At 45.5% G+C, this 13,679-nt stretch overlaps 1 protein-coding gene across 1 annotated transcript in view; it reads left to right on the plus strand.

Annotated features, from left to right (window-relative positions):
• The window catches only part of Myo1e (myosin IE), a 190,727-nt gene that overhangs the window by 73,514 nt on the left and 103,534 nt on the right, over positions 1 to 13,679 (plus strand). Inside the window, exon 2 of the mRNA XM_021206176.2 lies at positions 6,135 to 6,278. Coding sequence (XP_021061835.1) covers positions 6,135 to 6,278 — 144 coding nt within the window. The remainder of the gene's footprint in view (positions 1 to 6,134; positions 6,279 to 13,679) is intronic.

Consider the following 13,679-nt stretch of genomic DNA (forward strand, 5'->3'; position numbering starts at 1 on the left):
TGTGTGTGTGTGTGTGTGTGTGTGTGTGTATGAGTACACTTTAGCTGTCTTCGGACACACCAGAAGAGGGCATCAGATCTCAGTGTAGATGGTTGTGAGCCACTGTATGATTGCTAGGAATTAAACACAGGACCTCTGGAAGAGCAGCCAGTGCTCTTAACCGCTGAGCCATCTCTCCAGCTCCCCAAAATAATGCTTTTAAAAATAAGTTTATTTTTATTTTATGTGTATAAGTGTTTTGGCTGCATGTATGTAAGTGTGTTGCATAAGGGTCTGGTGCCCATGGAGACCAGAAGAGGACACCAGATTCCCTGGAGCTACAGTTGTAGATGGTTATGATCAGCAATGTGGGTGCTGGGAACCAAACTCAGGTCCTCTGCAAAAGCAGCATGTGTGCCTAGCTGCTGAGCCATCTCTGCAGCCCCATGTGTGCGGGAAGTGGTGGTGGGGGCGTGGGTGTGGGTTTCAAAACAGGTTTGTCTGTGCAGCCCTGGCTCTCTTGGAATTTGCTTTACAGACCAGGTTGGCCTTGAACTCACAGAGATCCACCTGCCTCTGCTTCCCAAGTACAGGGATTAAAGGCTCACCCTATCATTCCTGGCTTGCAGATATGTATCTTAAAGTATATTCATCAAAATAAGATTGACAGATCAAACTGGATATCAGTTTTTTAATTTAGTCGACGAGTTTCAGAAATTCTGATACCTATTTTTAGATTGCTCCCTAAAATATCGTTTGGGAGTCTGTAAGTGTATTTTTAGTCTCCCATCTCTCCCGACACTGGGCCTGTTGTGTTTCCAGATACATTTAACAACATCCCTTTTTTTGGCCTCTGAAGGGTATTGCCGGTGAAGGACTCCTCCCCCGGATGAAGTGGGTAAACCAGCGTTTGCAGATCCGTGAGGCCAGGGCCGCCCCAGGGTGTGTGGGACACCAGAGAGGATAATGCCGCCTGTGTGTGCCTTCTGACTCACTTTTACTCTCCTGGTCCCCACCCTGGTAAACACACACACACACACACACACACACACACACACACAGGGGTGGGGGGGCACAGGCTGTTAAAACTCCTGCTCTGTAGCTTTTCCCTTCTCCTGAGGAGGGACCCAATGTCTTTGTACATCCATCCTCTTAAACGAGGCTTTCAGATAGGTCTAGACATACCCTATTTTTCAGAACCTTCATATGAATTAACAGCTTTTCCTCACACTGAATGATCATTAGGAAGTAATGTGGGTCCAAGTTTCTACTTGAGGCCCATCTGACAGGAGAATCCCCCATAGCTGCTGGTATTTTCAGGGCTACCAGTTATTACAGTGCTCAATGCTACATCCAACCCTCTCATCCCCCTTACTCTGTATCCTTTTTGTTTAAGGACTCATTAGGGAGACAGAGACAAAAGGAGACACTCCAGAAGGAAGCAGAGGAGAAAGGGCTCTTAGAGCACAGGAAGGCGGAGGCCAGGGGGAAGGTTTGCCCCCGCATCCCACCTAGGTGTGCCAGGCTGCTGCCATCCAGCCAGGAGTAGGCAGGAAGCAAAAAGGGGAAGCGTGACCATATGGCTAGGGGATTTCCCTGGAACTGTGGCACATCCTCACACTGCCGAGCCAGTGGCCGGTGTCCTAGGGCAACTGTCAGCCTGCTAGCTCTCTTTAGAGGGCCACGAATGGCGTGTGTGTGTGTGTGTGTGTGTGTGTGTGTGTGTGTGTGTGTGTGGTGACAAGCACTCCCTGATTCTAACTGCCTTTGCCATTCATCTGAGTTGCCTCGTATACAATACCTTACACATCTTTAAACCCTACTTACGGATGGTTGGCTGAGGTCCAGGCTTCACCTGGCACGGTATTGCTTCTACATCTTCCCTGCTCAGCCCTGGCTCTGCCTGCTGGCTTCTGATCACCTCCTCCAGTGTGGCTGGGGCAACCTCCTCCGATCCAGGGTGCCGATCCTCCCAGTCTCCCCTCTGTTCGCTCTACCTTTCTCTTATTTGCTTTTTAAAGTTTTTAAATTAAAATTTTCATTTTTATAAATTAATTTTTGAGGTTAGCATACAAAGGAGCAGGTCCCTTGCAGGGTTCTTCAGACATTGGTGTTATTGTATTCTAATCATTCTTGGGACATTTCCTCTCCTGGGAACATGTTTTCTGTCTCATCTATGTGCCCAATTGTTGTCTTTTTGTGGTGGATTGGGAAGGAAAGGAAAAGGAAGCTGAGAAGACACCTCACAATTTTACAAGATAATTCACATTGTTGGGCATGGCTGTGAAGAAGTTCATATATGCAGCCATCATTGCCTGGGTTGTAGGGAAAATAGAAATGGAAATAATTACATGTGTGCACACACACACACATGATCATGCATACATACACAGATTCATGGCCAATTAGATATAGAAAAGTTGTTCAATTAAAAGCAATTCAGCGTTTCAGTCTCTGATGCTGAGAAGTAGTCATTAGTGAAGATAGTGTGTCTTTTTTCAGAAAAGATTTTAAAATTGTATTTTATGTGCACCAATCTTTTGTCTGCATGTATGTATATCTGCAAAATGTGTGCCTATGCATGTGGAGACCAGAAGAGGGCGCCAGATCTCCTGGAACTACAGTTCCAGACTTGCGAGCCGCCCTGCAGGTGCTGGGAATTCTCAAGAGTAGCAAGTGCTCCTAACTGCTGTCTCTCAGCCCTAGTGATTGTGTCTTTTTAATGAGGAGTTCCACCCAGATACAATCTGGTGTCCTGTTGCTATTTGAGTCTTGATAGTCAGGAGGAAAGCCCTGTGCGTTACTGGGAAGGCAGTGGGAAGGAGCCACGTTTGGGAGGGCCTGAAAAGAGAACTGCTTCACTTATTCTCTTTGTGGCTTCCTCCCTGGAGACGGTGTGGCGTGTGAGCCCCTCTCTCGTGAGGCTGTTGGGAGTGATGAAGGGACTGGTCACTGCAAGTAGAGCAGAAGCAAGTCCAGGACTGTGTGATAGTGCGACAGGTCAGAAGCTGAAAATTCTCGTAAGTCAAAATGCTTGAGCACAGCTTGGCTCGGGCACACAGCGTTGCTCTGCTGGGCCATGGGGAAGGAGAGGTGAGGCGGAACGTAAGCTTGCTTGGAGCTGTGGCTATTTGCCTCTTACTAGCAAGTCTAGGAGAAGATCAGAGTTGGAAGAATAATTTTGTTCTGAATGTGCATCACTTTAGTACCACTGCAAAGTAAAACACAACAAAACAAAATCATGCAGCAAACACTCTAGGCTGGCTTTGCTTGTAGCATTTGTAGACATTAAATAGCCACTTATGGATTTCTGTTTTCCTCATATGTGTTTACATTTTTCAAAAGGAAAATAAATATCACTTTTTGGCTCTCTCTCTCTCTCTCTCTCTCTCTCTCTCTCTCTGTTTCTCTCTCTCTCTCTCTCTCTCTCTCTCTCTCTCTCTCTCTGTGTGTGCATGTGTGTGTGTGTGTGTGTGTGTGTGTGTGTGTGTGTGTGTGTGATTGGAAGTAAGCCCCGGGCTTATGATGGAAGCCCTGTGAGTCAATCTGTGGGCAGTGACTTTCCTTTCTCCGTCTCTCCATGCTTGCCACAGAGGAAGGGGGAGTGGTGACGTCTGAGCAATTTTGCAGAATTGATGTTGTGTGTGGTTCTGGGAAAGCCAAATATATCCTAAGGACAGTTTCTCTCCACTAGACAGCATGGGTGGCAAACCTTCTAGAACCTTCCTCAACAGCTTGAGGCCCTGCGTATGGTGTGCTTTTCTCAGTGGTGGCTTTCCTCTTGGCTGAGTTTTGAGGATCGCTTTTCCCCTTTGAACCTCTTGGGCTTCACTTTTAGCAAGGCATCTGTGTCCTCCTCAAACAGCACAACGCAACTTCATATATTTTCCCTGTGAGGAAGTTAATGTGGCTTCACTCTTGTTTCTTTCTGTCTCATGCTAATTTCCCCGTCTGAGCAGCTGGCCTTTCTGGATACCCTTGTCCATAACTTTCCTCTGCTTTGTTGAAACTCCTTCAAGTCAAGTCAAGAGCTGACACTGTGGGGACAGGGCTCAACTGTGCTTGGTCCATCACACATGGTGCCTCCGGGAAGACACTTGAAGTGTTGACAGCAAATGACAATACTCTAGAATCTTGTCTGCTGTCAGGATTACACATGTATTCAAGTTTTTTTCCTTTTCTTTTTCTGTTTGTTTGTAGGGGTTTTGCCCTGATGAGTATACATGAAAACAAATGCCTTTCTTCTAATTTCTCTGGAAAAATTCAAATGTTTGAGATCTACTTCGAAGGCCATCACTTTAGCATGTCATAGGGTAAAGTGGGCCATTCCCTTCATGCATTTTGTATGTTTATTTTGATATATATAATATATTATATATTAATATTATATATATAATTTATTTATTATTTGAGACAGTTGTGCTATACATCCCAGACATGTCTGGACCTTACAGACCTCCTCCCTTGCCCTCTTGGGTGCTGTGGTTACAGGAATGGACCACAATGCTCAACTTCATATTTGTCTGTTTGTTAACTGTTAGTGATATGAGAATCACTGTCCATCACTGCTGGGTGTCCTTCAATGGATGGGAGCCCCCCAGATGCAGCCACTTTAGGTGCTTCCTCTCATTAACCCCAAGACATGCTGAATGCAAGGGCATCCCACTGTAGGAATGCCACCTGCGAAGACGCCCTGCAGCCCAGAGCCTTGAGAGGCCTCTCCGACTGTGGAGCTAAATAGCCGCTGCGCAGACCAGGGCCAAGGCCTCGCTGGTTCAAGGAATGAGCTGAGAATGAGAGGACTCCCACCAGGCACAGTATGTTCTGTGACCCTGCACGAGCTCTCCTGTAAGCTTCCTGGCTGGTGGAGTAGTGACAGACATCTAGTTTGGCACATCCAGAAAAAACAATGTGGATGGCCAGTCTGAGTGGCCATCAAGAAGTTTCGGAAGGAAAAGTAACGCGGATGACCTGGGAAGGTGGCAGTGTGACCTAACTATAGGCAACACACATGCTCATCGCTGCTGGGTTCAAGTCTACACTTTGCAATGTCAAGTTTCTGTTTAAATTTTTATTTCACTGGCAAATTAAAGAAACAGATTTCAAGCCGGGCATGGTGGCACATGCCTTTAGTCCCAGCACTCGGGAGGCAGAGGCAGGCGGATTTCTGAGTTCGAGGCCAGCCTGGTCTACAGAGTGAGTTCCAGGACAGCCANAAAAAAAAAAAAAAAAAGAAAAAAGAAACAGATTTCAGATAGTTTTAAGAGTCAGTCCTCCATGTTGGACACTGTAGATGGTCCTCCGTGTTGGACACTGTAGATGGTCCTCTGTGTTGGACACTGTAGATGGTCCTCCGTGTTGGACACTGTAGATGGTCTTCTGTATTGGGCACTGTAGATGGTCCTCTGTGTTGGGCACTGTAGATGGTCCTCTGTGTTGGACACTGTAGATGATCCTCCGTGTTGGACACTGTAGATGGTCTTCTGTGTTGGGCACTGTAGATGGTCCTCTGTGTTGGACACTGTAGATGGTCCTCCATGTTGGACACTGTATCCACAATCTCTTCAGTGTTTTGTGAGTCTGTGCTGCTTCATGTAATTCTCATGGCCACTCTTTGAAGTGAATCTCAAATACTCTTATTTTACAAATGAGAAAAGAGACCTAGGGATGTGGCTCAGTTGATAGACTGCTTGTGTAGTATGCATAAGAGTTGATCCCTGTCACATGCCCAAACCAGGTATGTTGGTGCATGCCTATAATCTCAACAACTTTAAGATTAGACAAGAAGATCACAAGCCAAAGTCATCCTTGGCACCAAACTGAGTTCACACTATCTTGGGCTACATAAGACCCTGTCTAAAGTTAACGAATCAACAAGAAAATACCGTTTCAGCAGTACATTGGACCATGGTGACTCCTCCCCACTTAGCTATAGGTAGCTAGGTTGAAACTCGAAATCTTTGCTGTGCTTTAATGCATTTTATTTTGGAAAATATGTATATTAGAATATATACGTGTATATGTGTGTGTGTGTGTGTGTGTGTGTGTGTGAGAGAGAGAGAGAGAGAGAGAGAGAGAGAGAGAGAGAGAGAGAGAGAGAGAGCACTCCAGGAGAAGATGAGCTATCCTAACCCACTTTGTGTTCTTGTCTCCAGGGCAGCAAAGGAGCCTACCGGTACCATTGGCAGAGCCACAATGTCAAGCACAGTGGTGTGGACGACATGGTTCTACTGTCCAAGATCACAGAGAGCTCCATCGTGGAGAACCTGAAGAAGAGATACATGGACGACTATATTTTTGTATCCTTTATCCTGTCCTTTGCACACCTCTGGGATAAGACTATTCCACAGTACCACGGGTTCTCTGCCCAGGGAATCAGAGCGGATACCATTGGTTCTCAGTATTTTCGCTTTTACAATGAGGGCTGGGCTTCCAGGGGCAAAGGCAAGACTCAGATGTTTTCCTGGCATTTCACGGACTCAGGGTGCAGCTCCACTGCAGTGTTCCTTTGAGTTATAAGAGTCTGCATTCTAACGGGCTAAGACCTCTGCCTATCCTGGACAGAGTCCTTTTCTGCTCCGTGGGTGTTGTCCTGATGACATGCTAGAGACTCTACGATTCAGACTTCGAAGGTTTGAAAAGATCACCTCACGAGCAGAAAAGCTACCTCCCCAGTTCTTCTGAACCTTTATATTTACGGAAGGAAACATGAGAAGGCATGATTGGCTATTGAACATGCCTGGCCTGTTTCCCTGTTAATCTGCCAGATGGTGTTTTATAATAGGGCTTTAAAAGCCCAGAAAGCAAACCTCACGGAAACGTGTGTTGGCTTCACGATGAAAAAGAACTGTGATAGGCGGGGGTGTTCAGCCAGCAGTCAGGACTTTTCTTTGGGGCATCTGTACATTAGTGAAATTGTCACCTAAATTAATCACAGCACAGCCATGAAAGGTTTGTGTTATCTGTACATCAGCACCATAGTACTTAATGCTGATGCTACGGTGACCCCCGAAGGCCCAGTGTCTAGGAGGTGTGGGTGCCTTATGATATAACATGCATCTCGGATTTTACCCAGAATGCCTTGGGGAAGTTTTCTCACTAGGGACTACTTTTTACTATTATTATTATTATTATTATTATTATTATTATTATTATTTACAATGCTTACTTGACTACTAGAAGCACCAAATCCCATACTTTTGGAGGCTGCCCTGGCTGCCCACCCATTACTTGTGTGTTTAAGTATTTAACTAACAGATTGCGGTGTTTGTTATCTCAAGACAAACCATTACAATCAGTACTGTGCTGTATTTTTGTTTTGGTTTGGTTTTTTAATTCACTGGAGTTTCTGATTGGATTTGTGCTCCACAAATGAGCTGCTTGTGACTGAGTTTCCAGACTCTTGTTTCTGTTGTTGAAATTTTTACACTTCGGGATAAACAAAAATAAGGTTAGAAATAGTTTACTTTCTAGCAGTTCTCAAGGGTACAATCTCTTAATGTCCTTAGCTGCTTGCTGATCTCTCTCTGCCAAGCCCCTGACAGAGCCAGGGATCCACCTGACCCAGAACGGGCTGTTTTAGAATAGTTGGACAATAACATCCTTGGGTCTGAAGGGGGAGTGAGGGCCTTTTCAGTTCAAACATCACATGGCAATTCAGCAACATAATGCACACTCTATTACTTTTGTTTGTTTGTTTGTATGGTTTGGGGTGTTTGTTTGTTTGTCTTGAGACAATGTTTCTCTGTGTAGCCCTGGCTGGCCTGAAACTCGGTTTGTAGACCAGGCTGGCCTCTGCCTCCTGAGTGCTGGGATAAGAGGCATGCACCACCACTGCCTGGTGCCATACTATATTATTGTTAAGTTAGAGTGAACACCATCCTCTTGACTAGCAGAGGCCTGCGGTTTAGAGACAGATCCTGTCCACCATCATTTTTAAGCTGACGTTTCCCTGGGACCCTTGCACCACCTACTTCTTCTGCTCCCCTTTAGTTAACTGTATAGTTAACGGTTGTGTGGGAGCCGTTGTGTATACTTTTGGTTTTTCCCCTGGTCACACAAACTGAAATCTGTTTGTTTCATCTGGATCTAGCACCATCCACAAATGTTAGGTGTGTGACCCCGTGGTACATAGAGACTCGTAGATAGGATTGGGAAGAGCTCGGTGTAGATTTCGGGTTGTGTCAGCCTGGCTTCTACCAGCTGAGGTACATCCCAGCTCTAGCAACTATTTTCAATGTAAGATTATAAGTTCGAGAAAGGTGGGTTTTCCCTCTTGCCTGCTTGCTGTGTGTATTGTATGTGCACATATGTGTGCTAGTTACTACATACCTCCATACATGAGCAAATGGAGGCCAGAGAAGGACATTGGGTGCTTTTTTCGGTTGCTCTCCATCTTGGTTCTTGAGGTAGTGTCTCTCTCTCTCTCACTGAACCTGAAGCTCAGTGATTTGCCTAGGCTGGTCAGTCAGGAAGCTCGTGACATGCGCCCGTCTCTCCCTCCCCAGGGCTGGGGTTACAGGCATGTGCAGCCATGCCTGGCTCTAATGTGTACACTGGGGACTTGAACTCCGGTCATCTTGTTTTCACAACAAGCAATAGTACCCACTGAGCCATTTCCCTACCCAGTAAAAATGTGGGTTTGCTGAGTGAGAGAAGGCAAAGATGATGATGACTGTAGTTGCCTAAGGTGAGTCCAGCCTCAGTCCGGACAGTTCGCTCCTCATTGGACTGTTTCCTTAGAAGACTCCAGGAGCTTCCTGCAGACAGGAAAAATTGCAAGAGCCTTTAAAAGCAGTATATGACCATTTAACATGACTGATACAGTGCGACTTCACAGAGGGAAAGACACTAACAACAGCAGAAATCCTGCTGCCAGGGGGAGTTCCCATAGTCCTCTCAACATATCGCTTTATTCCCCGAGCTTATACTCACACATATGCACTTTCTTGCTGGGTAACAATAGTGTATCAGCCTCCTCATACAGTGTTTGGCTCCCCCTCCCGCCCCCTTGCCCTGCACAGAAGTTCTTGGCAAGAGATGCGCTGTATTAAGTGTTCTCTGAAAATCCGTTGATTCTCAAGCCTTTTTAAATTCAGACAGCAAAATTTTTGTAATGACTCAACGGGGCAGGGGGTGAGGGCAGTGAATGCCTTTGAGTCAATAACTGACTAATGATGTGTTCTTCCAAGGAAGTGAGCTGCTTGACCACTAATGACTTTCTGATTTAGACATCTCTACCCACTCGACAGAAAGCAGCTTTCTTTCTTTCGGCAGGTGGGAGGCAGTCACTTTCGGCTCTCGGAGGAGGCCTGGCAATGCTGATGGGTGTTTATGATGTGAGTCTGCCGAGTCCGCCTCCCGCTTTCTCTGTACTTACGGATCACAGACTCCTTCACTGCTTAAGAGATGACCCATAGCATAGCATTCCTGTAATAAAAGATGACTTCTTTCTTTGTTAAGCGTATGTGTGTGTGTGTGTGTGTGTGTGTGTGTGTGTATATATATATATATATATATATTCACCTCCTGCCCATAATACCAGCACTGCTTTGTATTGTAAGTCAGCATGAAGGGCAATCAGTGACTAATGCATGCAGGCCAAGCCCAGTTGCTTTGTTCTCCATTAGGAAACAAAACCCATTTAGAACATGCTGACATTGTCCGACCAATAAAGCCTGCATTTTGAGCTATTTATCCCCAAAGAAGGAAGGATGAGTTTGCCATCCATTCGTGGAGATGGCTGCCACCCTGCTTACAATGACTTTCTAAAGCGTGTGACGGAGGAAAGTTCTGGATTTTAGAAAGAAAGGAGCTGCATCGGCACTCCGTTGTCTGTCCGTCCGTTCCAGCCACTTGGCTGAGGAGAATTCACATGTGAAGCTTTTCACACTCATCTGCTCCAAGTGTCTCTAAGACTTCTTTTCCTCAAAGGCTACTCTCAGAAGTGCTTGGCATTTTTAATCCTTCAGTGAGGAGCTCAGGCTGTCCTGCCAGAGCAGCAATTGCCAGAGGCAGTGTGTTCTTAGTCATTCAGAGAGAGTGAAACTTGGCTCTAGGCAGATAGGTCACACAGAGTGGACAGCATGCTGGGTGAGACATTAGTCTTGTGACTGGAGTCAAGAGCTTGAGTTCTGGCTTAGACCGTCCCCAAATATATGGCTTTGGACAGTGGCGCCACCTCCTTCGCTTTCCTGTAATATATGCAGTAAGGTTGGCTTATCGCTGAATGCCATCATCACATTCAATAGTGCAATGAATGCTCTTAGCTTTGCCTGACATTCAACACAACGTGGACTGGCCTTGTGTCTCAGTGGGGAGACTAGCCCAACTATGCCACCCTAGCATTCGTGAAACCCGGGGCTCGATCCCTGCCACCACAAAAGCCAAGTACTGTCTCCCCAAGAGATGGGGTCAGAAAGATCAGCCCTTCAACATCATCCTCAGCTACACGGGAACTTTTAGGTCAGTCAGGGATACAGGAAAACCTGCCACAGAAAACATCAACAATGGGCCGGAGAGATGGCTCAGTAGTTAGAAATATTATCTGCGCTTCAAGAGGACCAGAGTTTCCAGCACCTACATTAGGGGGCTCACTCCCAACTGCTTTTGACTCTAGCTCTGGGGAATCTAATGCCCTCTTCTGGCCTCCATGGACCCCTTACTACATGTGTACAAGCACACATACACATAAGTAGAAGCAAATCTTTAAAAATAAGAAATAAGTGATTTTTTTTAAGTTAAAAATAAAACAAATAGGCAGAAGTGCATTCCTTCTACATTCCAGAAAAGACGATTTTACACTACGTGTATCAAAAGGAAATCATCTAAATCCAAACTCCCTTATACCCGATGAACTGAACTTGCTTTGTTAAATTCATTATTATTGTTGGGGGAGGGTCACAAAGGTCCAGCAGTCAGAGGACAGCTTTCAGGAGTTGACTCTCTCCTGCCACCACCTTTACGTGGGTTGCCCGGATGAAACTCCGGTCATTAGGCGTGGTGTCGAGTGTGGACCCACTGAGTCATCTCCATAGCCCTGAATTAAGCCTCATGAAAAATTCACTGTGTTGTTCTTTTTACTTCCCATGTTGTTTGTGCTGCAGGTTAGTGAGCATTCACAGAAGCCTGAGCAAACATCTGGGAGCCAGTCAGTTAAAGATCCGCCTGGTTCTTCTAGTTGTCTAGGAAATGAGATGGCCCTCCCCTGCCCTCCTTTTATTTGGTATCATAGCTTCATCTCTACCTGCAGTGTGAAAATTATCCTTATGCCACACCTTCAATGTGGAAGATTACGAGTGTGGGGATAATGGCTCTGCCAGTGTCCCCAGGGGCACTCCTGAATTATGTATCAGCTGTGGGAGGCAGTGCCAAGGGACTTCCCGGGATCTCTGCCCCAACCCGGCCCTGAGCCCTCTGGGTATTAGCTGAGGTCTCCCAAGACCCAGCCAGATAGAAAAGGTGAAATTGTTTAGATACACAGTCATGTAACTGGCTTTGTTTCCTTGGAATAACTTATTTCCTGTCGGTTCTGATGCTGGTAAGTTTGTGGATACTTAGTGTAGAATCAGGACACATTGACCATTTCAAACCAAACCTTGTTTTTCATTGGTCCTATCAAATAATGATGTTCCTGGGAACCCTGCTGGGCAATTGGGGTAGAAATGAGAGTCCCCTTCATCCTTACCTGGGTCTAGGCCTAGCACAGTCTAAAAAAGGCTGTTTATAAAACACACTAAAACGACACTCGCTCTGTTTTCTGCCCATACTCACCTGCTCTCTATTTCTTAGGCAGCTGAGAGCTTTGGGGGAGGGGGGAGGGTGCCTTTGGCCCTATCCTCAGGGCAGCCCTTTGTCACTCCTGTGACAGTGACCAGTTTGTCCAGTATTTCCTGTGAAGGGAAGAGGCACAGTCCTCTGTGGAGGGATCATGGATGTCTTCCCTGGTTTGCTTTTCCTCAGAGGAGACATCTTGTAGCCTTCACATTGGTTTTATCTTAGGATTTGTTATAGCCATTGAGCAAGAGAAGCCAGAAGAAAGACAAACTTCTCCTTTCAGTTTGGTTATTGGATTCCTACTAAATCCTTAAAGATACAAAAGACCCCACTAAGATAGATTCTATTTTATTTATTTATGTTTTTAATTTATGTGTATGGGCGTTTTCTGCATGTGTGAAACCACATGTATGCTTGATGCCTGAGGAGGGGCTTCGATCCCCAGAACTGGAGATACAGACAGTTGTGAGCTGCAGTGTGGGTGCTGGGAATTGAACCCAGGTCCTCTGGAAGAGCAGCCCGTGCTCTTAATGGCTAGGCCATCTCCCCAGCCTCTAGATGGATTTTAGAGTAGACAAAGCCTCCTGGTTCTAAGTCAGAAGAGGCTGCAGAGCATCCCCACCCCTCTGCGTGAATCGCGCACTGCTAAGTGAAGGTTGGTAGATAAGCAAAACAGGGAGACCCAACTATGTGTCCATCTTGGTCAAGCATGCCACCTTTTAGCACAAGTGTATCCCAAATATTACTCTAGGAATACCTATAATGTAAATGCTTTCATTGCTTCCTCGGTGTCTAAATTTAATGAGGTCATCTGTATTCTTATTTGCTTCTCTGACAAGTCAGCTAACAATAGCAATGGCAGTACTTGCTAACTACAGAAAGACCACACTCACTGCATTAGTCTCTAGCTCAGTCTGACCCTCAACTCCCTATGTAGCTGAGGATAGCTTTAGCTTCTGATTCTGTCTCTGCCTCCTGGGTTCTAAAATCCCAGGCATGTACCCTGTACCTGGTTTATGTTGGTACTGGGGACAGAACCCAGGATTTAATGTTGCTAGGGAAGTGCTCCTCCAGCCAAACTGTACACCTCATCTCTTGTTTCTTTTTGATCAAAAGTACGGACTCTGGAGCCAGCCTGCCTGGATGGGGAAGTTGATCTGCCACTTCCTGGCCTGTGTCTTTGAGCCGATTTTAAGTTTTCTTTTCTTAGAGAGAGCTTGCCTAGCTAGAATCATGGGATTGCTGTGTGTGTACCACATAATGTGTCTGTGTTCATTCAGTTCTGTCACCGATTATGAAGTGTTGGTGACAGTATCGTAGACATCTTTCATCTCTTAAACAATTAAGCAATTTAAAAAAAAAGCCTCATCACCTCCTTTTCTCTACTAAGTCATCTTTATTTTCCAACGTGGAAGGATTTTTTGGTCTGTAACAAATGAAGTCAAAAAGCAGTCCAGTAATTCTGCACTCGTGTGTGTGTGTGTGTGTGTGTGTGTGTGTGTGTGTGTGTGAAAATAACATGATATAGCCATGCTATTTATACTGTATATCGTCCTAATTTCACATCTCATCGAAGGTCAAAATTGTCACCTGCACTACGATTTCAGAGATGTCAATGTGAGATGACGCACATGTCTTAGACTGTGAGTTGAGGGAATAACAGCTGGGTGCTGATTGCCAATCATTCATTATTTCACTTATTTCCATAGCAAGGTTGTTAATTAAGTAGGTCTTGGTTTATCTCCATGCATTAACCACAGCTTAGAGGTATGATGTTCTGTATAATCTGGAAAAAGAGGCCTTCAGTTTTGAGGGAGTGAAGTTATTAAATATGAAGCAAGTAAAAGTAAAATAGTGGAGGGGAATGGGTAGACAGACAGATAAATAGGCAGATGCAAAATAGATGATAGATAATAAGATAGATA

This window comes from Mus pahari, chromosome 10 (assembly GCF_900095145.1).
Source record: "Mus pahari chromosome 10, PAHARI_EIJ_v1.1, whole genome shotgun sequence".
Lineage (NCBI taxonomy): Eukaryota > Metazoa > Chordata > Mammalia > Rodentia > Muridae > Mus > Mus pahari.